This window comes from Genypterus blacodes, unplaced genomic scaffold (assembly GCF_046128005.1).
Source record: "Genypterus blacodes isolate CSIRO-AG114 ecotype Tasmania unplaced genomic scaffold, CSIRO-AGI_Gbla_v1 ptg000056l_1, whole genome shotgun sequence".
Lineage (NCBI taxonomy): Eukaryota > Metazoa > Chordata > Actinopteri > Ophidiiformes > Ophidiidae > Genypterus > Genypterus blacodes.
In genome coordinates this window covers 2,071,841-2,099,837 of record NW_027466868.1, presented here as the reverse complement: position 1 = coordinate 2,099,837, position 27,997 = coordinate 2,071,841, and the positions used below count along the sequence as shown (strand labels likewise).

General features: G+C 50.1%; 1 protein-coding gene across 4 annotated transcripts; it reads right to left on the bottom strand.

The window, feature by feature from the left end:
- On the bottom strand, positions 1–27,980 carry LOC143002326 (lysine-specific demethylase 6A-like). 4 transcript variants are annotated; one of them, XM_076152361.1, is made up of 30 exons: positions 27,476–27,980; positions 27,274–27,337; positions 21,829–21,937; positions 20,884–20,933; positions 19,675–19,733; positions 18,208–18,328; positions 18,037–18,091; positions 16,838–16,872; positions 16,017–16,110; positions 15,797–15,923; positions 15,552–15,650; positions 15,241–15,460; positions 13,438–13,575; positions 10,149–10,280; positions 9,979–10,050; positions 9,760–9,867; positions 7,073–7,471; positions 5,887–6,758; positions 5,390–5,519; positions 5,170–5,275; positions 4,843–5,048; positions 4,689–4,750; positions 4,078–4,152; positions 3,838–3,986; positions 3,632–3,746; positions 3,146–3,333; positions 2,823–2,964; positions 2,295–2,421; positions 1,393–1,563; positions 1–936 (listed from the first exon to the last, which is right to left on the bottom strand). In XM_076152361.1, exons 1-30 carry the CDS (start codon positions 27,652–27,654, stop codon positions 907–909), a joined length of 4,434 nt encoding a protein of 1,477 aa, XP_076008476.1. In that variant the 5' UTR covers positions 27,655–27,980; the 3' UTR covers positions 1–906. The 4 variants fall into 4 exon arrangements, with proteins under 4 accessions (XP_076008476.1, XP_076008475.1, XP_076008478.1 ...); XM_076152360.1 differs by having other exon boundaries at positions 1–1,563; XM_076152363.1 differs by lacking the exon at positions 13,438–13,575.
- Between the last annotated feature and the right edge of the window lie 17 nt (positions 27,981–27,997).

Here is a 27,997-nt window from a genome sequence, read left to right as displayed (position 1 = left end):
GTAAATGTGTTTTTTTTTTTTTCAATGATTTTTAAAATTTTTCTTACCTAAGAAACAAAAGCAAAACCCAACGTCATAGTTTGGAAAAGAACGAGACAGATAAAACGAGAAATCTGTGTAAAAAAAGAAAAGAAAAAAAAAAGAGGAGAAATAAAGAAAAACATCACCTAAACTCTTCACATTACAAATTTTTTTGGAGATTTTGCTGTCCAAAGAGTCTTAAAATGACTATCTACCATAGAAAAGACCAGTTAGGCTAGTGCTCCTTAGAGGAAAGAAGAAGAAGAGAGCTCAGGGAAGTCTATAAACCAAAGGTGATGCAGAGGTTCCGTCTTTACTAGAGTAGAAAAAGAGGAAGAAGAGGAGCGAGAGAGAGGAAGAGGAGGAGAGAGAGAGAGAGACAAGTCAGTAGTCTTTACGGGTGTGTTGTCAGTTGTGACAGTTAACGAATATCTACAAAACGATTTCATCACACGTTTGACGATCCCGCCCCCCCTGCCCCCCCCCCCCACCCCGTCTCCAGCCGCTCTTTGATTAAGTCCTCCGTTAAAAACAGGGCGGGGCATTGTCAGGAGGGGGGAGAGGAAGGAGACGGTCCTGCGAGCGAGCGAGCTCAGCGCCGCCCCCGACCCCCCGGGCCCAGCACTTCACACAGGTTGCATAGACAGACACGTGGTCGCCTCGGCATCCGGCCGGCGCCATGGAGACCAGCCAAACGGGAGGGGCGGAGGTGGGGGGGGGGGGGGGGGAAGGGGGGGCGGGGCCTCGGCTTTCCTGAATATCAGAAATGGTCCGTGTACGTAGATGTTTTTATTTTGTTGTTCATTTTTCCTTAAAAACGAGTCCCAGTGTAAATGGGCTTCACGGCTCCGCGGCAGGAGGAAGAGGAAGGAGTGTCGTCTAATGTCAAGATGAAGATGAGTGAAGAGGAGGGGCCTGAGGAAGAGAGAAAGAGAGTCAAGTCACTGCCTGCACCAGCTTCATATCAAACATGTCCGCTTGTTCCCTACGTAAAGCAGTCGGAAGCTTTTAAGTGCACGCTCTACTTCCTGTTAGGAGGGGGTGGGGGCTGGGGGGGGCTGGGGGTCCGCAGCGTTTGGCTGCATGTGTTAAGGTGTGAAGTTATAGTCGGCCTACAGTCCTCTCTCGGGTTCTCATTCTTGTTTCCAACACTGTCTGTGCTCCGTGGAGAGAAGTGCGACTGAAGGTTTGCGCCGTTGTTCCCATTCACAGCCTGAACAATCAAACACAGGCCACGCCTCCTCCCTCTGTGGCGAAAGGTGGGTCGCCACACCTCTCAATGTGGGCGAGTGAAAAAGGTCTAAAGGCGATCGGTCATCGTCCTCCTGTCATAACCAACTTCTTTGCGTCTGTGCGTCCCTGGCGACTTACTAATGTGAACTGGTCGTAGACCTGCATGAGGTCGTCCATCCTGTGCTGCTCCAGCACCACAAAGTCGTCCAGGGCGGCGCTGCCTTTCCTGGCACAGTCCTGGCAGTGGACCACGTACTGCTTCTTTGAGAGGAGCTCCCGGCGGACGAACAGCAGGTTGAATACCTCCACCTGCAGGACACAAGACAGGGACATGAATGAGTCTGGATTCATACGACACAGATTAGAGCTGCAGGGTTTAGATCTGAAGAGGATTCACTGTGTGGCGTCCCTGTAAGTTTGAATATGAGACACTGAACTGATCTCCTCGGTGGTCTGAGCAGCGGAGACAGACCGCAGTGATACAAACACTGGATGGGCTCCATGTGCGGTGAATAATGGAATGACTTCACTGGGACGTGGGCACATTTTCTGATACGCAGCTGGAAGCCCAGAGATTCAACTTCTTATCCTGGATTTTTGGACGGAACAAAATATTCTCTGCCCCCACTGAGTTTAGTCCTTAATTCAAAGTCAGTGGACCAACTGCTGGCAGAGCTCCTTGCTCTTCTTTCCTCACACACACACACACACACACACACACATGCAGGTGAATGTTTGAAAATGGAGCCTGTGGCAGGAAGTGTGGAGTGTGACCGCGAAGGCGCTTCGTCCTTTTATCATATTTAATCAAATATAGCTGCAGATCTAAATCTTCCATTGTGGATTAGAGGTGGTTAAGATGAGGCACACACGCGCACACACACATGCACGCACACGCAGGAAACAAACCCAGTTGGTGGGAAGCATTCTGGATGTGAGCAATTTCCACTCAGAATAAGTGTGACTGTGCCCAAAATGTGAAATCCTGTTAACATTCACACACGGCTGACGCACAGAATGTGGCGGCTGAGCGCTCTGACCTCACAGATGGTGCAGTAGTGGGCCGGCTCGTCTCTGCTCCTCGGCCGCAGCACCGTTTCCTTGCCGGCTGACGCTAAAGCTTCCTTTACCCACTGGCACTGCTTCAACGTTCGCAGCAAGCAGTACCTGTGAAGAGGAAGGTGAGGAAGGTGACGAAGAGGGAGGGAGGTCAGATTCTGCTCAGATTACAAAGTAGGTGTGTAAAGACGCAGCAATCTTTAATGTGGAGATTCAACTCTGAAAAACATTTAAAATGATGGTGAGCGATGCATCGTCACTTTGGAGCTACCGTTTATTTACGTCCATGTCTTTTATATATGTACTTTTACACAATGTCTCATTTGAACCTCATAATCAAAATCTTCTGATCTAATTGAGCCAAAGTCTTGCAGTTGATTACATTTCTCAAGCATCAAAGTGTTCCTGGGTGGAATCCCCTGGAGGTCAGAGGTTACAGCTGGATCAGAAACACGTAAACGCTAGGTCGAACGTGCTGAGACCTCAGCGTGGAGGAGTGTGTGACTCACTTGATCATCTCAAACAGCTTGTGGTCGGAGACTTTGATGTTCCGTGCCATGTTCCAGGAGAGGTGCACCATGGGAACCATGGATTTGACGCTCTGGAGCTTATTCCACTCGTAACGCTCCACAGCCAGCTTGTACTGGTGCGCTGAAAAATAATGGTTTAAAAAGGGTTGATCCTGATGAGTCTACATTGATAAAGAGATTAGATTCAACAGCATCAAGTGGACGTCATTTCAGTTCAGGGTTGTGAACTTTAAAACGTTTTTATTTCCTCACAGTGTGAATGGAATAACCCCGAGTGTGTGAGCTCTTAATCTGGGACGTACCGGTCAGAGGTCCAACATTCCAGGCGATGTTGTTGCACCACCCGATGGCCTGGACCCAGTGGACGGTGCCGGTGTTGAGCCACACCAGGTCACCAGGCCGCTGGATGAAGCGATAGACGGGCACGTCGGCTTCATACAGGTCCTCCAGGTTCGGCCACCACGAGCCCATCAGGAAGTTGATGTTGTTCCTAGAGGGAGGGACGGGTTGGGATCGAGTTAAGATAAGGAGGAATGAAGAAGGTCCACATGTCCCTGAAGGTTCTGCTTCAGCCCTCACATATGGGATGTTGAAGGTGGACGGTGAAGAACGAAGCCGTTAAAGTGAAACCACATCTTCAGAGTAAAGGATGAAATGATTTCTTTATTATTTTAAGGAGGGCACTGATTGTGTTTACTGTGGGTAACAGATTCAGGTTGCGTTTAAACTTCAGGCCGTGTTGAAGATCTCCTAAGCGTTTGGATCGTCTGAACTGAACTCCCTCTTACTTTTCACAGAAGTTGCTCATCACTCCCCAGTACGGCTCAGGCACAGCAAACCATTCACAGTCTCCAGGTCCGATGTTGATGTTGACAGCACAGAAGTTGTTGTGTTCCTGGTGACCTGCAGGGGGCAGAGGTAACATCCCCTTCACACACCGTGCACCCAGAAGATAACACTGCACCCCTGCGCGTGTGTTGAGGTGTGTACTCACCAGGTATCCTGCTCCCAGGGACCTTCATGTAGAGCTGAACCGTGTTCATGCCCAGGATGGTGTGGCCCACGTGACTCAGCAAGTTCCCCGCTGACACGACTCGAGCAAAGGCCGGCAGTTTGCTGAGCTCCTGGAGCTGCTGCTTCCACCTGAGGGAGCGCAGAGGAGGAGGGGCTTACAGGCTGGAGAGCAACGAGTTACAGGGACTGAGAGCTGAGGCAGTGATGATGTCATACTCACTTCCTTTCATCTGACACATCGATGTTGGTTCCAAACTTGATGTGCTTTAAGGGTCCTCTTCTTTTGCGTGCCACACTGAAGACACACACACACACACAGGAAGGAAGGAGTACATGACTAAACATAAAGTGAACATGAATGAAGTATGTGAGGAAGAAGACAGGGCGAGATGTTGAGGCAAGATGTCCTAGCAGCATCACTGATTCATATTAGAACAGAAGCCGGGAAGAACCAGAACCAGACAGTGAGCTTGGCGGCGTCCTGCAACACACTTCGTTGCAGGACGCAGGATTTCCAGATGAAACTACATGCTTTCCATTACAGCAGAAGAAGAGATCGTTCAAATCTAATCAGAGGAATGTTCAGAGATCGGAGCGACACTTCCTGTCTTCTTCTATACTTCCTTCTTTACATGCTGGCAATTAAGGACGCGGATCTTAGTGCCTTGCTGCCACCTAGTGGTCTGGAGGGAGGATCACAGCTCCTGCCTGCCTGACACACACCGAGTTTGTCCTGCACCTGGCTGGAAGTCACGGAACATCCCAGCAGCAGGTAGTAGGGTGTTGCTCTGGTGTGCATGTGTGTAAGGGGCTGGAGTGTGTGTGTCTCACCTCTCTGCTGATGCTGGCTCCGTGTCTGAGGGCTCCTTCAGAGCCTTCTTCTCATTCTCCTCCTGCACACAAACAGGACAGGCAGAAAGGGTCAAACAAACCCTACGTGTCATGAACGTGACCGATTAGTGATTGTATGTGGATGGTTACGGACCCGTAGGGACTCCTGGAAGGAGGCGGCCTGATACTGGGCGTATTTGGCAATGGTGGTGTGGGCGCGGGCGCTCTCACAGCGCCACATCTTCTTGGTGCCTGTCGGGTCCCAGTTCTCGTCTGCGGGCTGAGAGAGCTGAGTCCTGACCTCCACCAGGTGCTCCGGGTTGGCCTCCACCAGCGTCTTAGTGGAGAACAGGCCCAGGTCTGTGGACAGAGACATTAGTTTGTCACTTCATGGCTTTGACTGGTCCACTGACTCAATGCTGCATATGTATGAACGCTGGTCTGTGTCCATTAGAGGATGGAGCTCAAAGATGCATCTTACCCAGTTTGAGCGCTCCAGCCAGTCCTCTGATGACGGTGACGGGGTTGGTGGGATTTGTGCAGAACTGGTGCAGCGGAGGGAAGAAAGCATCTCGCTTGTTCTCCAGCTGGGCCACAGAAAGGAAACAGGAAGTTAACACATATCATATGACACCAGCGTCTTTTTAAACTCCTCCCCTACAGCTTTAAGCGGCCTTCAGGCAGCCTGCAGTGACACTCACATAGATGCTGGGTGTGGGGGGGTTGAGTTTGTCCTTGGGCAGGGCTGGCGAGGGCGGAGGGGGCAGCCGGGGCGGGGGACACTTATCTAGGAGGATACTGCTGTTGGAGAGGCCGTTCTTCCCCAGGTTCCTGAGAGAGAGGGAAAGCAGAATGTGGTTTTGTTCAGTGATGCAGTGGAAGCTGGCATGACTCATCGAATATAAATGTAAATAAGCAAAATGGTTCATTTTCCTTTCACAAACCGAATGCAGCCGAGCAGAGGAAGCTTATCTGAACACCCTGCATGGCAACAGGACTGCCCAGTGGCCTTCAGTTTACAGTTACATAATGACTCTGTGTGATTCTGTCATTACTCCACTAGAGGGAGACATCTTCAAAACAAAGCAACAATCCAACAGCAGTGCCTGAACCTTTCCTCCTCTAACCCTACAGAAGAAGCCTCTCACTTTGTTATCATTGCTGGCTGAGACGTTTGCAGGCTTCTGCTCAGTCTTACCTGCAGGCCTTCAGCACGTCCGTGGAGCTGGGGTAGATCGATATTGAAGACGACGATGACGAGGAAGAGGAGCTATGTCCGTGCGGAGGTGTGGCTTTGAGGCTGGTAATGGTGGGCGGCTCAGCCTTCAGGGGGCTTTGAGAGTCCTCCGAGATGCCTCCTTTGCCGTTGCCGTTCACAGCGGGTGCAGCAGATGCGGGGTTAGCGGGGCTGTGGGCGCCTGTCTGGGTGTGTTCGGAGGATTTGGGTGAAGGTGTGGCGGTGGACATGGCGGAGATGGGCGAGGAGGCGGCTGAGCTGCCCTGGGCGTGCGGGGTGGGGGGCAGAGCTGCCGGGTGGATGTTGTTGACTTTCTTGTGGGACGACGTGGACGCGGACCCCTCAGACTGTCCGTCGCCCTCCTCCGGGCCCTTCCCCCCCGCCAGCAGGGCAGATAGCCTTGGATTGTCTACGCTAAGGCTCGGCTTCTCGCCGCCTTCCGCCACCTTGCCGCCATCCACAGAGTGGTTGTGATTGGCGAGGCCGTCTGCCTTTGTCGACGTGCCAGCGCCTGACGGCACCGGCGGCGGCGTCTGGCCGTCAGAGCTCCCGTTTCCGAGGGGCGCGGTCGCCTTGACGAGGGTGGCTGCGGTGTTGCTATCTTTGGTAGGGGGTGCACCGGGTGCTGCTCCACCTGAGGTAGCGGAGTGGGGGAGGGAGGGAGGGGAGGGGAGGTGGTTGTGAGCCTGCTGCCGCGGCGACGGGGCATTTGTGGAATGTCCAACCTGATTGTTGGGGTGTGGAAGGGCGGTGGAGTTGGGGGTCTGGGTGTGAGAGGGGGTCCCCTCGCCACTGGAGCCCGCCGCATGTGGAACAGAACCCTTCTGAAGCCCCTGAAGGAGAGGGAGAGCAGAGAGACATCATTCATTCATTCATTCATTCATTCATTCATTCATATGTTCTGTGTTGCCTAGTAACTTGACAGGCACTTCTCCTCTGCACACAGGCTCTGAACCTCTTTCGGGCGAATAAGTCTCAACAAAAGAAAAACCAAATGAGCCAAACCCCGGAGAAAACAGCACAAACACATCATCAAACATCTAAAGCTGCGTTCACATCACAGACTGAACCGGACCGGATCTGAACAAAGCAAACATGCATCAGATCTGTTCACATGTGTGTTTGCTGTGCTGTGTGAGCGTCTGACCTGAGAGGAGTTTTGGTGCAGGGCCTGGTGCGGCGTGGCGTCCTGTGTTTGGGTGCTTGTGCAGGTGTGAGGTAGCAAAGCTGCGTCGCTGCTGCCGGCAGGTTGCAGGTAAGGCACGTCTCCGTTGGGTCCTGTGGCTGTGGGCCCTGGCTGATTATTATTACTACTACTGTTACTACTACTACTACTATTAGTATCACCCGCAGGGAGGGAGTCTGAGGGTCCGTGTGTCCCCAGGCCCAGGGGCCCGTTAGCCAGCGGCTGAGGCGGGCACAGGGGCCGGTGGGGGCCCAGCTGGGGCCGCAGGGGGTGCAGGCTGGGGTTGGGGGAGGGCAGGGAGTTGGTGGGGCCGTTGGGGAGAGAAGGGCGCACCTGACCTCCTGAGGCGTTCTGTCTCATCTGCCAACGGAAAAAGATAAAGACAATCAAAACACCGCAGCAAACACAAAAAGCAAACCTCCACCAAGGCCAAACCTTTATCCTGACATCAACCTGTATACGTCTGTTTGAAAGAGGAAGAGGAGGATCATTCAGAGACAGAAAAACGCATTAAATGAACTCTTTCCTGCCGTGGATAACCACAGTGGAAGCCATGACACAGAGCTGAATGGACCCCGTCAGGTCCCGGTGCTATCGGCTCATAAATGATGCAGTGTTTACACTTTCTGATTGTTGGGTTACTTGTTTATTCTGACCTAACCCTGTGTGCACTTACACACTTACACACATGATGCTGTTTCTGCTGTCATACCAGCAGAGCCCTTCATGCATACATGTATGAACGTATAAACATTATGGATCAACGTCTGAATGATTCATGTTCTGTAGCATTTATTGACTGTGAATCATTTACATTCTCAGCTATGAATTATTTAAGTGCAATTGTTGTACGCAACCATGCATGGCCACTGGTATTGGTGGTTGCGTGTGTGTGTGTGTGTGTGTGTGTGTGTGTGTGTGCGCCTCGTGTCTAAAGGTGTTGACGGGGTTCTTTCTGAATGAAACTGCAGATGCTGTAGATCAGGGGTGTCAAAGTAAAATACACAGAGGGCCATAAAACTACATTTGCTACAAGTCGAGGGCCGGACTGGTTCAATGTTTATTAAAACATATTGAAATGATTGCACATAGCCTATTGAACCAAGACCTCACACAGTGTATATTATTGAATCATTTAATGAATCAAGCAATATTTTCTTATGGTTCTGTCAGTAATTTCAACAGAAACATTTTTCAACAGGCAAACAGCAACCAAGTAAATTTCCTTCAAAAACAAAATATGTTCCTTAACAAGATAACAAGATAACAAGATAAATGCAGAAATGAAATTGCATGCATTATGAACCCAAAATGCATTATTGTACTGCTCTATGATCCTCACCAATCACTGCTTTCAAATAGTAAAATGAGAAAATAGTAACAAATATAAACATTTAACTGAATTAAAAACTGAAAATACGTTAACGCTCTGTGATGCTCACTTGTCTGAGGCTGAGCCTGAAACTTGGTGGTGTTTCATCTTTTGTACAATTTCATCAATGTTTGGGGTCAGGCTCTGAGTTGAGGAAATCCTCAGGATTGAATGAAGGTGTTCATCAGTAAGCCGGCTCCTATGTGATGTTTTGTTAAGCTTCATCAAAGAGAACAGTTGTTCACACAGGTATGTGCTGCCAAACATAGAGAGCGTCTGAGCCGCTTGGATGCGCAGCTGGGGCATTGTGTCGGGGATGAAACATGCAAACTCAGCAGCGCCCACTCTCTCATATTTTTCCTTCAGTGCGTCATCACACTGGAGCTCAATCAACTCCATTTGTAGGTTTGGTGGTGCGCTTTCCATGTCAACTGCAGTTCAAACCTGCTTTTTTGGGCTTCAAAGTCAGCAAATCGGCGTCGGAAGTCGGCGGCAAGTACGCTGAGTTTATCAGCAAACTGTGCACTCGGGAAAACAGCGGTTGAGAGCTTCTCTTTCATGGTCTGGCAGCTCGGAAAGTGGCTCAAGTTTTCTTTCCGCATCTGCGTCTCCCACAGACTCCTGAGTTTAAACGCTTGAGTTTAAACGCCCTCACTGTACTGAACATGTCAGAGATGATGCGCCCCCGTCCCTGCAGCTGCAGGTTCATTACATTAAGATGGCTCGTGATGTCGCACAGAAACGCTTTCGCTCGCGGTGCATTGTGGGGAATGTAGTGTTACGCTGGTGCGTGCAAAACACCAGCGGGCAGCCGCGGGCCGGTTCTAATAGTAATTAAATATCACCCCGGGGGCCATAGATAATTCATTTGCGGGCCGGATCTGGCCCGCGGGCCTTGAGTTTGACATATGTGCTGTAGATGAACCCACTGCATGTAAGCGAGTGTTTGCTAAAGTCAGAACCGTTTGTTTAAACCTTTCTTAACACACCGGGTGAGTTAAACCACGGAATTCTAAGTTTAATGCAGTTTCTGACTTTGATTCAGGGAACTCAGTGATGCATCCAATGTGAAATGCCGTGCTGCAGTCTGAGTATGAATCCCACCTATGGCTTCTGTTGCGCACACCCGGCCGTGTCAGAGGAGGGAATCACTCTTTGCCTCTCCTGAGAGTTGTTCCAATCATTTCCTTGTCTTTTACATGTTTGTCCTGATCTGTGTGAAGCTCTTTGTGTGATACTGGGCTATATGAAAACCAAGCCGACTCTAGATTTGTACCTGGTGCTGGTGCTGCTGCATCATGGCTAGCTGAGCCTCCAGCTGTTCCATCATCTGAAGCTGCAGGGGCTTCAGGCTGGCCCGGTTACTCCGCAACTGTTCCAGCAGCTGAGGGACAAAAGCCTTTGTTCATATGTGCAGAATGTGACAGGATGACACGGGGGGGGGGGGGGGGGGGGGGGGGGGGGGAGAACAGCGGAGAGGAGAAGTGTTACTGACCTGTAACTTTTGTGGGGAGAGGTACCAGTTGGGAACTGGCTGCTGTGCTGGATTGTTGGCCCAGGAATCCCCCTGAGAGAGACGCACAGAGGGGGGACAGTGTTTATAAAGTGGGCAGGGTGTTGAGTTGCCGAGCACGACTGATCAGTTTCACATGAGCGAGCGGTTACCTTGGTTGGGCTGGAGGCTCTCCTCCTCTTGGCCGGGCAGGACTGGTCCTCTGCTTGGCCCAGTGAGCCCACGTGAGGTGGCAGAGACTGACCCGATCCCCCACCCTCTGCACTGTGATTGGGCTTACAGGCCTGGAGGGAGGGATGGCAGGAGTGTGGGCGGAGAGGGCGAAGCAAAGGTAAGGAGGAGGAAAAGAAACAGGTAAGCACAAAGAGAGACGCAAACAAAAAATGGGAAGAACAAACACAAGCCAGGGGCCAAATGACACCAGAGAGGGGACATGAAGAAGAGGTTTATAAATGTAGAGCAGTGAGAGTGGCGAGGGGGGCGGGGGGGTGGAGGGGGGGGCAGGGGGCGCAAAGCGTGGTGAGGGAGGCAAAGCCAGGGGTCGAGGGTGAGAAAGAGACAAAAAAAAAGCAGAGATGTACCATGAGACCATGTTGGCACGTCAACAAACAAAGAGGACATGTAGAGCAACAACATTGGTGTGTGTCTGGAGGCGTCGCTTCATAGAGCGACAGCAGCCCCGGGACGTTACTCCTGTGTGGGAATTCACCACAGAAGCTTACACAGTCTCACAGGAGTTGGACGTACAGTCGTGGCTGTTAAAGCAGAGAGGAGGATCAACTGAAGCTTTGAAGCAAAGGTTACACAACGTCACACACACACACGACCTCGCCACAGAGGAAGCCTACTACGGGTCAGATGTGACTGACTGGGGCCGGCTGCTCCGAGCAGCTCACCACGGTGACAGCAGCGCAAAGTCTGACCTCAGTCCCTGACTGTGATGTCATCTGATAAAAGGATCCCACTGCTGTCTCATGTCAAACTAACTTCACTGCAGTACGTCACACACACACACACACACACACACACACACACACACACACACACACACACACACACACACACACACACACACACACACACACACACACACACACACACACACACACACACACACACACACACACACACACACACACACACACACACAGCTCCTCCCTCTTTTAGCTTCTCATGATTTCATAACGACATGTGGTCAAAATTGTGACTACGATCTAAATTCAATTCGACTTGCGTCTGAACCAGAGGAGTGTGTCGCCCTGACAGCTGCCGACTGGAGGAACCAGCAGCGATAATGGAAAAGGGGAAAACAAGGAAAAACTTCTAGAATGGTTGTTTTTAGAAATGGAAGCAGAGGAGAGAATCAGACGAGCAGTCACATCCGACCCTGAGAGCAAAGGCCTCCAAACCTCACCGCCACACTGGAACATCTGTCTGGCAGACTTTTTCACAAAAATCCAACCGGGACACAACAGTGAACACACACACACACACACACGGTAGAACTACTGGCATCTATGATGGCATGAGTGAATGAGTGGTGTGAGACACTAGGGGGCGCTGCTGGGGCTTTGGAAGCAGCTGCAGGACATCTAAGGTCAACTACTGAAGGGGGAGGAAGATGGACAGAGCCAATGGGAATCCTAGATCTACTCTGCTGCAGCACGACCTCACCAATCACACCGGGGGAGAGGGGAGGGGTCAAAGGCCAGACGAGTGTGAGAGTTGCAAACAGGCACTTGGCTCGGAAATCGCACTGTTTTTTATCTTTCCGTTCTGAACCGGATCGAGAGCAAACGCCGGCGCTGCACGGGTCGAAACCTCACATTTCCCCCCCCCCTCCTCAGACTGACTACTCAGTCACCGGCAGAGGGGGGGGGGGGGGGAAACCCTGAACGCCACGTCGGATTAGAACACGGGATTAAGACAAGAGGAAGAAACTCAATGGGAAGGAAACAAATACAAGCCTGCACAAGCGCTGGATTACATTTTGCTGTGGTATCTGAACCGGCGCTGGTACCCCCCCCCGCCCCCCAGCTCCCAGAGCAGCCAAATCTAAACCCACAGAGCGCACAGCTGCGTATGCTTACACGTTAACTGCACCTTAACAATCAGGTCTGTGACTCTGAGGAAAAGCTTCAAACCAGAGAGCCTCAACTTCCAAAAATGGTGTAGTTTTACAGAGCAGAGATGCTTGTGCTCGCTCTGCTACAGGGTCAGACATTAGAACAGTACAGGGGGGTGGGGGTCCAGGGGTCCAGGGCACCGGCGCGGGTTCAGAGGTCACTGCGTTGATTTTTGGTGGTAGTTGGCTGCGCTTGAGCGTGATGGGTGAAGCCGAGAAACTACTGTGCTGTGGAGAAGAGGGAGGTGTGGGAGGGGAGGAGGGGAAGGAGGGGAGGACTGGGTAACACTCGGCTGGACTCCTCCTCAGGCCTCACAGATGCCATAAAGCAGCCAGGATCAAGTCCTCATTTGGGGGGGAAAACACCGGTTTCACACCCGACTTGGGATTCAGTTTTGTTACCGTGAAGCTGAACAATGAACAAATCCCTGCTGACAGTCGTGACAGCAGATTAATGTTACGTTGGATGCTCATTGTTATCATTATTATTATTGCGGAGGTTGAATTTCGATCTGGTCGGCTTCTTTAGACACCCACGGTGTGCGGGGTGGAGTTAGCCGGGGGTGTTACCCATCGCCAGGTCTGTGTCTTTTGTCTCAGCGTGCTACCAAAAGGAGTGAGTGAGTACACTTGTGCGTCTGCGGTGACCTGTGGGCGTGTCCGTCTGTCTGTACACTCTGATTCCAGCCGGCTCATTTCACGGGGCGCGTCAGGCGACGTCCTGCAGGGGGCAGAAGACGTCAGCTGGAAGCGCCTTTTGTTTTGTTCCCCCCGCGTTGAATCAAATCAACGTCACAAATTGTTTGAGGTTCTTTGGAGTACGGGACGCTTCCCAAATCATCGCAGGAATGATCATACTTCTCTCACAACAGAGCGGCGAACAGACTCATGTTGTTGAGGCGGAGAGAATGAGGTTGATTTCTCACCGACGTCTCAACAAAATGTCTTCTTTGCTGAGGCCCAGAAACCTGAGGCTCTGATCAATAAGACCCTGCGCCTCTGCTGTTGTTCAAGAAACGACAATCATAGCGATGAAAAAAGGCTGCGTCTGCAATATCTCGACATCTTTGGGCAAATGATGAAGAAACATGATCTTGACGACAATTCAGTAACACTACTGTGCGTCCTCTCTCGACTTCTGTGCGGCACAAAGATACAAAGCCGGTAAATTCAAAGCTTCGTAGGACCGCGTCCCCTGAAATGAGCCCGGGCTTGTGTGTTTTGAGTGGCATTTGTGTCTGGAGGTGGGGAGGGGGGGTGGGGAGGGGGGGGAGGTGGGGAGGGGGAGGGTGTGGTTGCTCTATCTGGTCTCTCACCTGCTGTGGTGCACTGCTCAGGCCTCCCTGCCTGGAGGTTAGCTCGGCTGGGATTGGTAGACTCCACGCCTCCTCAATAAGAGGGAGCATTTTACTTTTACCCTGTAGGCTACTGAGCTGGGGGTTACTCAACTGAGCCTAGGGGAATGGGAAAACGACGTGAAAAAACAAAAAAAAAAAGGAAAATAAAACACAAGGCTTTGAGAGACAAAAAAAAAACAAAAAAAACGATGACCTCATAAAGAAGGAAATGATCAGCAATGGCAAACAGCTAGAGAGAGAAATCCACAGTGATATGCAGGTTTGTGCCTTAAACTCCTCTGCCGTGTACCGAGCAGACGATGAGGCACTCATACTTGAAAAACACACACATTTAGCAAATATATTCCAAAGACACAATCACAAGTCCATTAAGACGAGCGGCTGAGGCTCGTCTTAATGAAGCGGCTGAGGTAATGCTGTAATGCTGTAATGCTAACACAGGTGGTGGAGATGCAACATTCCCTTCATTCATGCATAAAGGAAGATGACGTTCGGAAACAAGCTTGGACACAAATAGGGATGGATGAGTTAGCGCATGAGATAAAGGGGGGGCCTGGCAGAGACCCCCCCGCTGTCAGGTTCAGGAGGGACGAAGGGGCGAGGTTACGGGCGGCTATTTAAAGACCGGAGGTGATTCAGTCGCTGCTGCACACGACCTGTGTCAGCGGGAGGAAGAGGGGAGAAACGGACCGACTCCCGCCTCCTCTGAGGGAGCGAGCCTGAGGTTTGTTTCCTGTTTTTCTCTCCTCTGATGACGCCGGTATTGCAGATTTATGCTCAATGGTTTCCATTAAGGACGGATCGGCACGCTTTATGTTTTCCTGCTTTAATCCAGGAAAACAAAAAGCCATCTGAGATGACCTGGATCCTTCCTATCCAATCAGATAAAGATCTCTTCAGACCTCCAAGGGAAACAGGAAGACTGAAGGGCTTTGGGGCAAAGGCTCAGCTCAGATTAACCAAAAACAGAGCCTGTTATTTCACCTGAAGCACAGGAAAATAACTCCTCTTTTTCTCATATCTTCATATCTTATAGGCTGGTTGAACTCTTCGTCGCCTCACTGGGGAAACACGTGGACTAATGCAACGCATTCGACGCCTCACAGGACTGATAACCCGGATTTATCCTGAGCCTTTCCCTCCTCTCATCCTCGCTTTAAGAGGTTTCCATGATGCAAGAGGACAGAGCGGCTATGTGTGTGTGCTACGATTCCTCCGAAAAATGATGTCCGAACTAGCAGCTGGCAGAACGGCCCCTTCTGGATCCACGGAGCATCTTAAAGCTCCTCTACATAAACTCATGAGGTTAGTTAGGTTAGGGGCAAACAGGTTCTTCCTACCCTCCGACCCTCAAACCTCCAGATTCTCACGGCTCTCTATCTTAACTTCCAGGTGGCTTCTTGTGCGATGTCGCCGAGAGAACGCTCCATGGACATCAGGGGACTAAAGCCTAACACTTCCATTTGGGAATCACGTTCAGCTGATTACTAAATTCAAAGGGTTCCAAAAGGACAAGTAACTAATCGACTAGTTAGTAAACGCTTGGCTTGATACCTTGGAGTAAACAGAGGAACAGAGGTTAGGCTGGTGAAACCCTAAGGTCCTGGATATCTGGAAAGCCAAATAGTGCAGCGCTCCCAGAGCCAGAACAGGACCGATGGTGGGAATTGGTGGAAAAAGCCCAATCGCAACTTGTAGCCATAACATCCACAGAGCAGGTTCCCATGACGCGTCCTGCTTTCCATTCCTCTCTCCACCCACCTGCAGGCATTTGATACGGTGCGTTAGCGCCGCCGTGTTGCTGCAGCCCTTGCTGCGCGTGGCGTTGATGTAGCACTTGATGGCGTCGTGCGGCTGGTTGCAGGACTCGTACAGCGTGCCCAGGTCCATCCAGGCGGCGGCGTGGCTGTGGTCCAGCTGCACGGCGCAGATGTAGGCCTGCAGCGCGTCCATAGGCTGGTTCTGCTGCTGGTACAACACCCTGTGGAAGGAGGTGAGGACGGGAAGGTGAGCGGGGACGGAGCCGGTGTGTTGATATTCCTTACATCCTCAAATCTGTAGGTTCCTCTCACCCTATAGAGCACCAGGTGTCTGCACTGGCCTCCGACTTGTCTATGGATTGCCGATAGGAGATGAAAGCGTCCTGGACCTTCCCAATACTCGAGTAGCACCTAAAGGAAAAAAACAAAAACAAACATGAAACATTTAGACACAGAATACAGGAGCACTTTCTCTGCAAGATATTTGGCCTCGACTCTCCGGGTACGTAAGGGCTTTGACCCGACCCTTCGGACAAAGCTGTGTTTGTGAGACGTACCTGCCCAGGAAGTACCAGGACTGTCCAGAGTTGGGGTCGGCCTCCAGAGATTTCTGCAGACACTGGATGGCATAGCTGTCCCTGCTGGCTCTGTCCCCGAGCTGCTCCACCGTGTGATGCATCCAGCCTGAACCACAACAACAACAACACATGACCTCTAATGAAGAATGTTTACATGATACCCAGCAGGTGTGACGGCCTGAGCGGGGACTCTTCTTACCTAGTTGCTGCAGTGTAGTGGCCTTCACCTGTGCAGGAAGATCCCCCGCCTGCAGAAGGCTCTCATAGGCCTCCTTGGCAGCCCGGTATCTCTTCTGAATGTGAGGAGTGGAGGGCGAGCGAAGGGGAGAGGGTGATGATGAAAGGACAGATAAAGAGAGAGAGAGAGAGAGAATGAAAGAGAGAGCTGTGATTGGCTCACTCATGCACACAACAACACGTCTCTTGCCCCCTGGACTTCCCTCTTGTCGCTCTCTCCGCTGTGCTGCATAACAAAGCAGGAATGTGACAGATGATTTTTACATCATCGCCTCTGGATTGTGTTTGTTTTTTTCTTTTTTCTGTCCCTGTGCGTCCGCAGGTTTCGCTGCGCGTCTGCGACTTTGACCGCAGTGCCGCGTTCTGACACAGCACAAAACACATCACTCCTGAACGCGCCGCTACTCCCAGAGCAGGAGAGAGCGACTGTACCTCTCCACTGAAACGGAGAGACCACCAGCATACAAAGGAGGAGGGAGGGGGGGGGGAGAGAGACAGACTTTCTTGTTTCCGTGGCAACCCCGTCGAACGAACTGAGAGTAATCTCCCATCCCCTCCCACACGCCACCCACTAATGCACCCTGCTCAATTTGTCAGCACCTGGTTCATAACAAGATTAAAAAAAAAAAAAAAAAAAAAAAAAACAGGGCTATCCCCGGCATTCAAATGCTGCGTAACAATCAATGCCTCAGCTTGTGAAGTATAAATTACAGAAGAAAGCCCGGCGCCCTGGAGAGGAAAACAGCATTAAGGCTGGGGTTCAACAGAAGAGTCAGCACTTACCTGAATCTCATACAAATGAGCAATGTGGAATTGAACTGTGGAAGGAGAGGAAATGAGACACATGTTAGACAGAGGCTACCAGGCATGATCCAGAGGCTGCTCTCACACTTCCTCCGCCTCACACAAGTCTTTGAAAAGTAGCGCTGCCGAGTCAATGGAGGGCTTTCCTGATATCCAAGGCTGCCTGACTAGGAGTGTGACGGAGCAGATAGGTAGCTGTGCTCCTGGCGGCACCTTCCTTTGTCTGGAGCGCTGCAGTGTCTGATCTAAGCTGCCTGAGTGACTCTCAGCAGATGGAGGGAGAGGGAGAGAGAGGGAGAGAGAGAGGAGAGAGAGAGGAGAGAGAGAGAGGGGAAGAAAGAGAGGGGGGCTGCCCTTGCTATGTGTGTGTGAGTGTGTGTGAAAGAGAATGAGGGGGACATGGTGAGGGAGGGGCAAACAGTGAGTGTGTGTGTAAATAGCAGACGGGATTCTGTAATGGAGTACATAGTGGAACAGAGGCAGAAGAGAGGCTGGACCAAAATGGATATTGCTGTCTCCAAGGTAACAGGTACCGGGGCGGGCGCGATAAGAGACGGCGGCGGCATATCAAATGATGCATGCGCTCAGAACCGCAGCAGTGGAGCAGAAACATTTTGTACAGAAGACGGCGAGGCACAAGGAGACGGCGGGATTTCCCCTCACGCCGTCTCCGCCGAGCGACGGCTGAGGCGCTGCGAGCAGCTGGAGCCGCTTGGATATTTATGTGCAGTGATCTACGTCTCCGTCAGCTGGGGACTCTGTGGCGAGTCCACACACTGAGCGTCGATTGTGTTTCCAGCACTAACGGGCAATTTTACAGCTGAGAGACGACGACGACGCTGTGTAACCAAACACTATCTGAGATAAAGGAAATGGAGAAAGGACTGATGACGAGGCTGAAGACCTCATTATCTATTTAAGAGTCAGAATAACACTTTAAATAGTTTGGACACATTTTAGATAACACATTAACACCTGAAGTTAATTTAAATTAAGAGAGATTGACAAAGATTTAAGCACAAATGAACCCTGAGGACAAACTAGAGGCTAGGTTTCCATCTGGGTTTGGAATTTGGTTTAAAAATATCTCAAATTAAAACTCTAACCATGTTACAAACACCTCAAGAGTTTTACTTTTATATGAATCATTAGAGGGAGAAGTGAAATATGTTGCTTACTTTCAGCTTTGGACAAAGTGCAGGGATTGGAGTCGATCAAAGCCAGCTGAAAATGCTGCGAGGGAACATGAACAAGAATGAGTAAAAAGCATGGACACAAGGAGAAGTATCAGACTCTGTGCTGACAGGAGATGTGAAGCCCTCCTGCAGGCCGCTGAAGGCTGAGCTCACCTTTAGGCTCGACTCGTAGTCTGTGTTGACCTTGAACATGAGACCGAGGCGTAGGTGGATCTCCTTGGCTCGGGAGAAGCCTGGGTCGATGTACAGCACCTCCTGGAACGCTTTGATCGCCCTGCGGGTGGATAAAGAGAACGAGGCGACGACAGTGTCACAGGGAGAAAAATGAGTTTCTGGGCAAAGGAAGGTTGAAAAAACAAAAAACAAAAACAACAACCAGACTCATCGTCAAACACAAAACCGTTTAGAATCTTTCCTGGCTGTTCTCGCCCCTGAAACACTCCAGTGAGCACGACTCAAGCTGCAGCACACGGCGTCCATCAGACGGCCACTCTGCCTGCCAGCCGTCATGAACTGAATACTGAAGATCACACGCACACGCACGCACACGCACACACACACACACCGAGGAGGCCGTTTGTAATTAGCCGCATGCTGTGGCTCTTTCTTTAGAGAGAGATCAGGTGGGAGAAGAGGAAGAGGCGCCTGGTGCAGCATTAGTGCCCGGCTCATTAGCTTGTATTAAACTGAGAGGGGAGCTGCTGGAATGCTGAGTCGCTCAGAATGACAGAGGAGCAGGAGAGCAGGAAGACAAACTGATTCTTCCCTGATTCATGGGAGAGAGCAGACAATGTTTCAACCTACGGATGACAAAATGAGCACTGAGAGGAGACGAGACAGCGGCGTCTCACTGATCCTGTTCTCTTCTGGTAAATGCACACATCACTTCTTTACGTCATACGTTACATCATTAGCATCGCAAGAGACAAAGTAAGGTGATAAACTCCTTGTGCTCAGTGATCTCCCGTTGTGGAATGCAAATTTTAGCGTAAATGGAGTCTCAATGTTGATGTCAAACTGAGGTGAAACCTGTTCACATTGTTCATCCGTCCATGAGGCTCACCAGCCTGGTGTTTGTGCAAAGTTATGTGTGGGCGGAGCCACATTCCTTCCCTGAGGAATGGAAAGGATGACAACACTGCTACACTTTGGAGTACGCACGTGTGGATACACAACATGACCTGCTGCTACTGCATCACACAGCGACACAAGCAGTCTGCATGAGTGTGTACAAACCATTTAGCACAGCACAACCAGAGCCAGAGGACGAGCTGGCAGGGAGGATCTCTGCATGCCGCGCTCAAACCCCAGAGTCGCCTCAAAGTGCCTTCACGCGTTTGCAGTTATCCTGCAGTGACTGAGAACAGATGCTGATGCAGACGAGTCTTTAATGCATAACTGGGTTGTGGCGTTGCCATGGAAACAACACGACAGCCTCACTGGAGCCGTTTTTCAACTTGGAAGCACACGGGCACAAACTCTACAACAGCAGAATTTACATCACATCATTACTCCTGTGGTGTGTGTGTGTTTGTGTGTGTGTGTGTGTGTGTGTGTGTGTGTGTGTGTGTGTGTGTGTGTGTGTTACATTGTCTGAAAACAGCTTCACATGGTACTCACCACTGAAAGGCATTATAGTGGAAGTAGACCATCCCCAGGCCGTACAGAAAGGCAGCATTCTGAGAGGGACAGAGACACAAGTGAGGTCATCAGGGGAAACGCTGACAATAACACACAATGCAGGTAAACTCACTTTCATCTGCAAGAGCACCCCACACACACACACACACACACACACACACACACACACACACACACACACACACACACACACACACACACACACACACACACACACACACACACACACACACACACACACACACACACACACACACACACACACACACACACACACACACACACACACACACACACACACACACACACACACACACACACACCTCTGAGGAGATCAAAAGGTTCGGGAACTAAGAATTACAGAACCATTTCATAATTTTCACCCCTTTCACACTTGTATGAAAGGGGTGACGACTCTTCGCGTGTCAGAGGGACTCTTCCCCCGTGTGCTCTGGGTGTGAAATGTGACCGCAGCCTTTGATGGTGAAGCAGCAGCCTGATGGAGAAACCAAAATGCTGCGGCTCACACAGAGCAGAGGAGCAGCCGGAGCAGCCAGAGCAGAGGGACAAAGCAGGGACTGATGGCAACATTGGCCGCCTCAGATTATAGTTGGGAGAGATTCAATCCATCTTTTAGCAAAAATGAGGAAGTGACTGCCTGCTTTATTTTGGGTTCTTATTTAAATAAACAATCACAAAGGACCTGAGCTTCCTCACACCCCAGAAACGTCTCATCTTTCCCTGTTGGACTCTTTCTGCCTCTCTCCTAAGTCTTTCCTCTCGTCATCAGTTTCTGGGTGCCACACACTCCCTCTCACAGACCATGTTAATCAGGGTTCCATGGGCTTCTAAAGCATTGGAAATGTGTGAAAAGCAAAGCGTTGTCCTTGCTTTGCTTCTCGTAAAAAAGAAAAGAAAAAAGCAGGTTGTGCGTATGTAGATGATGTTGTGGCTTCTTGTCCATCGTAGCCACGTGGTTTCATTTATCAGAATGAGGCTGAGCTTCTTCTCACCACAGCCACAGTCATCATCATAACAGCAGAGACGCTCAAAACCAAACCTGAAACTTTTTCACCAGTAGCCAAAACCAATCCTGACCACGCGCTCTGTGTGTGTGTGTGTGTGTGTGTGTGTGTGCGTGTGTGCGTGTGTGCGTGTGTGCGTGTGTGCGTGTGTGTGTCTTCTTACCTTCCAGTAGTCTGACTGTAAACTGTAGTACCTCTGGTATGCCGATAATGCTGTAATCATATAAGCCGAGTTAGTCATGATGTCGCACCACAACGCGGCCGAAGAAATAACATGAGCTCAGCACAACAAAGACAACGTGTCGCACATGTAGCAATACTTTGGAGGAAGATAAAAGGTTCACATGAGGTCAGGACTGAGCTGGTTTGAACGGGGAGAGTTAGGACCATATGATGCTTCTGTGTTAAAGCGTACAGGCGGCTGGAGCTTTCTCCTTCAGAGTCAGGATGAAGAAGGGAACAATTTGGTGCTTCAGAAATCTTTTCAACACGATTCAATCATTCTGACAGACGTCATCCTAACACGCCTCACTGAGTTTACAAAGGAGGGAACTCAAAGACCCAGTGGAGTGTAAAGAGGATTACATTTACATATCTATACACATCTTGGTGTTGGTGTGTATTGGAGGAATATGCTCACATGTGTTTGTGCTCTTTGTGTTTGTTTTTTTTTGCACAAGATGATAAATTGTCATCAACTTTAACATTTCAGATCGATGCCGATGAATCAGCACCTTTAAAAAATTTTTTTTGCCGAATTGGCATTTTGCCTTGGCTGGTTGGAGAGGATGCAAGCAGGAGTGGAGTGAAGTAAACACTCCAAGGGAAAAGGCAGCAGCACTGTCAGCTGCTTTCACACTCGGCTGCTCATGGATTCATCAAACACCACAACACATTTTGGTTCCTGTGTGCAGGTTAGAGGCACGGGAACCTCTGCATCGCCCAGAATGGGCATTAGTGATCAGAGAAGTGATTAGCTCCAGCTCCTAATGACCCTGTGGGGGCTAAAGTAGCACTTCTACACGAGCAGCGGAGGCTTTAGGGACTCACAAATATGCTTTACTCAAACCAGTGGAGTAGAAATGGAGGTGAAGAGGAGGTCACTCACCTTTCGGGTAATCCTCCAAGAGGAGGTTGAAGTGGCCGAGCTGGCAGAACAACTCAGGCTCCACTTTGCCGTCGGCTTTAAGGATGAGCGAATCATAGCAGCGAACAGCCTGGGGGAGCAGACGAGAGAAACGAGCGGTTCAACTTCAGGACACAGTTTGCTTGTTTGTTTGTACACTCAAGAGAAAAGGCGGGCAGTGTTTGCATTATGAGAGGAGAGGAAGACGGAGGGAGAACAGAGGCAGGCTGAGTTTAAAGTCGGACCAAGTTTTTTCAAAGTCACGGCGAGGCTGACGTCAGCTTCCTCAGTCGGGCCGAGCTGACTCAGTACATTTCAACCACATTCCTATCAGCTGCAGACCGACAGGAATGAGGTCTGTAGATAAGGATTGTGCGTCGCATTTTTGTCGTCTGTCACTGCAGCGTTCACGTGCATCTCTGCGTGATAAGAGCTACGCAAGCAGCTGCTGCCCGTGAATGAGACACACGCCTCGAAATCTATGACATCACCACAATTGTTACAGACTTGAAAAAAGACCACTTTACTTCCTGAACTTTCCTGAATGTCACAGCAGAACACTGTGTTTGCATCAGACGTCACAAAGCTTTGAGAGTCTCCTCCACGTGTTTCATGGACTCATACACTGGCCTGGTGAGTGAACACTACATAGCTCTAAACACACTGTCAATGACCTGGACCGGACATCAAATTCCTAATGTCATCTTATTTACAGAGTCCCTTGTGGAACGTCCATCCTGTGTCTCTGACCCTCCAGCGGCAGCTCGACATCCGCGAGAACACACAACGCAGCCAGAAGTGGGACTCCTTAATTTGACTGCGTCCTGAAACGTTTGGCGGGGAGATGTTGCGATTCAGATGGGTTATAACGGACTATCTGTTCTGCCGAAGGAAATGTGACAGTCAGTGTGCTCGGGTTCAGCTCTGGGTCAAAGTTTCCTCAAAAGGAACATTTTAATTTCGTTAGGCCTGGATTGTATGTCAAGTAAAGCTGCAGTGCCTAGAGTCCCAAGCTTGACCTCCGCTTGACATTGCAGATAATGCATGTAAACGTGCCGCCTGCTTAGTGCCTAAGATCTCTGCTTATCCAGTGAAATCTGACTGAGCCAGCGTGTTTTCCCTGCCAGTTCCTGAAACGGACTCAGGAAAGCCACCCCTGATTGACCTCTCCTGACGCTCGTCTCTTCCGTGCCACACTGAGATCACATCAAAACCCATCTGGTCCCACAACGCCGAGTGCTGTTCTGTCATTCCCAGCCAAAGAACTGCAGCTGTGTGGACTGAAAGCCGAGATATGACTTCCAAATGGATAACATCGGGTTTTTTTCTTTAATATGCAATTAGAACTCAGACGTGCTGCCCGCTCGCCCGTGCTGAGCTTTGCTGTTGGTGCCTAGGAGCAGCCCCACAAATAAATGCTACTGTTCTACGTGGAGATCAGTGTGCTGAGTGCTGGAGTGTCTGAGGACGATGAGCTGTGTGTTGCTGAGGCAGAGTTAGGCTGCTTTCACGCTTCTCCCAAATTGTATATCCGAAGCTAAACCAGGGCTCTGAACCTTGAGATTCTCTGCTCTGCTGCAGCACTCAAAGTTCAGTCACATCAACTCAACAACTCTGACCCGCCTGACAGTGACCTTTCAAGAGCACAACCAATGAGAATACAGTCGGGTGTGTCGCACACAAAAGTGACCAAAGCAGGGGGTGAAGCTCATAATCAGAAATAACTTCTTTAAATATAATAAACATTTGGTGAACTTTCACATCGCAATGGCTCAAATCCCTCCCTGCAGAGTGTGTGTGTGTGTGTGTGTGTGTGTGTGTGTGAGGAGCTACACACTGCACACTGAGTACTCCTGCTCTAACCTATACAGTGCAGCATTTTAGGCAGCAGCTTGCAAAAACGTGAACGCGTTGTTGGCATTTCTACATCATCTGAGGCGGTGACAGTGAGGAGCAGAGCGAGCGTCTGTTCTGTCATCTGTGAAGAGCTCCTCCCCTCCCGCTCTGCATCACACTGAGACACGACGACGGCCATCATGACCACACGCAAAACTAGATCCCGTATAGTGCAGGTGAGGCGACTGTACAGTGGACCGGGCTTTAAGAAACTGAGCCGTTGTCGTTCCTATTTTCTGCACATTTGGGACGCCGCTCGTGTTTCCCCTGGGAGCTTCATGATGCGTGTTGCTAAGCTGGCACTGGTCCAGGTGCTGACCCTGGCACAGGATGTTGTGAGCGTCAGCACCCTGAACACTGGGGCAGGGGGCTCCAGACCAGCCTTCCAGTTTGCTTTCCTGCCATTAAATGCTTTCCCCTGGTATTCCAAGTTACTCTGAGGAACCTGGCAGGGAAAGCAATGAAACGCATCCCGGGATAGAAAACCAGCGGGACGGTGAGGAAGGAGACCGGATCAGAGACACTGGCATTGGGGAAACGTCCCTACATAAATGTCCCAAACACATTCAAGGATGTTTTGTAGGATTCCTATAAGTTCAACAAACCCTGACTTGTTTGTTTGGTGTGGCTCAAAGAGCTCCAGGTACACAAGCTGTCACTACCATGAGCAGAGAACAGCAGAACAGCTTCCTGAAGTGGCTGAGAGCAACACAAGGAAAACGCACAACACACAGCTTGACTGGCAAAGCAATGGCGGCTGAGACAGTTTGGATTAAACGGTTGCTTATCCTCTAATCTAAGCCACACACAGTGGAAGTGTTGATGCACTGTGTTTGTGTGCATGTTGGATTGATTGTATTGATGTATGATGTCTACTGGGAGGCCGAGGTGACAAGAGGCACCTGAAGCACACAGGTGGACTGCTTGCGGACATTCTTCATGATGAGTGTCACAATGTCTGGGTTGCTTAGGAGACGCAAGACTAACACCTACTTTACCACAAACGCGATATTGCTGAATGCATGCAGAAAATATCATGAATGAAGTCTAAAAAAGAGGCAGCAGATACAGTGTGTCGCAGGTTGAGGAGCTATTGGGGTCTGCATGTCTCCATTGGTTTTACGTTGGGCTGACTAGTGCAATATAGATACAGGCCTGTTCCAGTACACACACACACTCACTCACTCACTGCACCAACAGACATGACAGTGCAAAAACCCAAACATCCAAACGTGAGAAACTGGGGCAGCGTAGGCATGAGAGTAAACGTGACGAGAGAAGGTGATTTAACACTCCAAACACACCTCTGATCTGCATGAGTCACTGTTTCACAATCAAATCAGAGATGCAATGTGTCTGCATCCTCTTTGGTCTTTAAAGTGGCACTACCAGATTTCATGTTTACAGTCATTTGTGTCGGAGCTAGAACACCGACTGCAGCAGTCTGGAGATGTGAGGCACATTCACACACGCTCGCCACAATAAAAGCCAAACATGTGGATTTTCACATGGAACGTCAAAGTAGTAAATAATCCATTTTAATGCAGCACGTTTTCGCTCTCGCCGACTGAGATTTGGGGACACTTCAAACACACTTGGGGGGCACAAAAATGAACATCATAACCTATCAGGAGAATAACAAAAACATATGAAATACACCGGGATGTTTGTTTTGACATCACATAATAGGTGGCGACATACTCTCAGTTATCAGAGCCAGATAATGCATTGATAGCGAACATCAACATCTATAGACATCCATTCATTAACACAATGGGTCTCATCTACCCAGTTCATTACTTAACAGGGAACTCTTTGGCCCCTTCTTTGAGTTTTAAGGGACACAAATGTAGACTAAAGGAGATAGTTTGCCTGATTTTTTTCTGACGCTGATTTTACCAAACATGTAACAAATCATTGACAGAGTTTAAGTTTCTAAAATTAATGAAATTTTGTCAAACAGCCAGAGCAGGATTCACTTCAATAGCAGCAAGCACGCATTGCAAACTGGAGGGAAAGCTCATACTTATAGCTACAGAGTTCTGACATTCCCATGCAGTGGAATGAGATCCAGAGTGTTAACACTGCTCTCCATTTTCCAGGTGCTCCAAAACTTTTTTTGAAATCAGAGGATGGTCTGTAAGTACAACAGATCCCAACAAACCTCCACTACTTCGACATGAGGAAGGAGACAATCAGCTGTTAAGGGTTTATAGATGAATCGCACCGCACATGGATCCATACGCTCTAACGTTCAAGAACACCGCTCCTCTCTGCTTTGTCTGTGCAGATCCGTGAGCACACTTCCTAGGTATCCCACACCACCTAGCGAGCAGAATCGTGGATGGCTCCTCAAACCATCAGCTGTCACCACCACAGTCTTTTCTGCATCCTCACTTCTCCACAAACGCGCAGCAGAAGCGCCCGGCTCTTTGTTAGCCGCACCGGGGCTTTACCTACAGGTTGGCCGTGCCCGGTAAAGCGCCAGGCTTACTTGTCCGGGTACGTGAAGGGAGCACATGCAGAACCGGAGAGGGGCGAGCAAAACTGTAAACAAAGGACACCGACACCACCTACACTGACCCTTCAATCGCAGCATAACGAACAGTCGAGACCCGGGTGGAAACCCAAAACCCTGCCCGACCGAACACGGCTCGTTCGGCACCATATATTCACATCAAATTGGGGAATATAGCTATCGATGTCACTCCGCCATGCCCCGCCATCTTGGACAGGCAGCCAGCCATTAGCGTTACTTGTAACGTTTGTCAACTCATTTCACGCGGACTTAAGTAACAAAACGGGGAAACAATGTAAACACAACCCTGCAGTTTACTGCGCGAAGCAACGACACAGCGACAAAAATAACGCCGCCCGGACACACCGAAGGAGCGACGCAAACGCAACTTGGCAGTCCCCTTCCAGCTAACGTCAGACGGGCAGCTCAGTTTGGTGCACCCCAAAGAACATCTGCGTTACTCCAGCCTAGGTTGCACAACCACAGCACCTCTCTTTGCGTGTGTGTGTGTGTCTCCGAGTGGAAGCTCAGCGTTTTCAATAAAAAACATTTCACGCCAACGGAAAAGTTTCCTCATTAAAAGTGCAATGGTTCAGCGCTACACAAATCAGTGACGACGTTGTGTATTTGTGTGTGTAGATTTGTATCTGAAGCTGCAATGTAAAGAATCGCTACCCAGCTTAAAGTAAAGGGCGGCTGCCCAACAAACATGAACTAATGTTACCCTCCATTCTAAGGGGCTCGTACCAAGCTGAGTAGTCTGAACAGCGACGCTGCGTAGCCGCAGGTGCAGCTTCGCCGTTCATCGGATGATAGTTGCTAGCAAGTTAGCTGACAGGCTAAGAGAGGGGCTGCGGCTAACTGGCCTCGGTCTCCTTAGCGAGTGGGCCACTTGCATTTGCCGCTAGTTTGAGAGCAAATGTTCCGTCCTGCGTGGTAGCTGAGGGGGGTTGTGTGTGTCCCGAGGACCGGGGTGTTGCCTAGTTGCATGTAGGCTGTGTTAGATTTGCTACCTTCATCAACAGGGCCTTCGTTCTGGCGCCATCTTCATGAAGCTTCTGAAATCCAAACAGTGAGCTGCAAAGCAAGAAGACAACACAGGCGGCTCAGTATCACTTGCAGAGCTGTTCAGAGAAAATGTCGACATGCAAGCAAAGACAACAATTTCATTTCAAACTGAGCGCTTAGGTGTGTGCACGGGGGTAATGTCCCGACCTGTCAATCCCGACCAAACTGTCCCTCTCCTGAGCTGTCAGTGTCGGAAAGTCCTCCTCGGTTTCACTCGCTTTTCCCGCCGCCATTTTCTTTTCCTCATCACCACCAGAAGAAGCCGAGCCGAGACTCCGAGCAGCAGCGCAGGCAGCAACGGCGAGAGACACACCGCGCGATTGCATGGAAAATCGCGGCGCGGGGGCGAACGGGTGGCTCCACCGAATCAAACAAGAAAAACTGGAGAAAACAAAACGATCAAAAACTTTTTTCCCAGGATGAAAAGATGCGATTCGATATAGTAAATCCTTTCGGGGGGACAGAAGCGCTCTCCGGGTCGCTTCTCAAACGTCACATTTTTCATCACAAAGTGATCATGTGCGTCAGTTTAAATACAGATTACGGAGCGCAGAATCCAAAATGTGGGTATTTGATAATAAAAACGTTTCAACCACGAAGATAAAGTTGTTATAATTGTGTCACCCAAGCGAACCCACGCGCCGCGCTGGCCACGCCCTCTCACCATCT

Coding starts and splice junctions, on each gene's coding strand:
- LOC143002326 (XM_076152360.1), bottom strand. CDS start 27,654: ATGCAATCGCGCGGTGTGTCTCTCGCCGTTGCTGCCTGCGCTGCTGCT. Junction 5,049..5,169: donor GGCTGGAGCGCTCAAACTGG/GTAAGATGCATC, acceptor CTCTGTCCACAG/ACCTGGGCCTGTTCTCCACT. Junction 4,153..4,688: donor GAGCCAGCATCAGCAGAGAG/GTGAGACACACA, acceptor GTGTGTCTTCAG/TGTGGCACGCAAAAGAAGAG.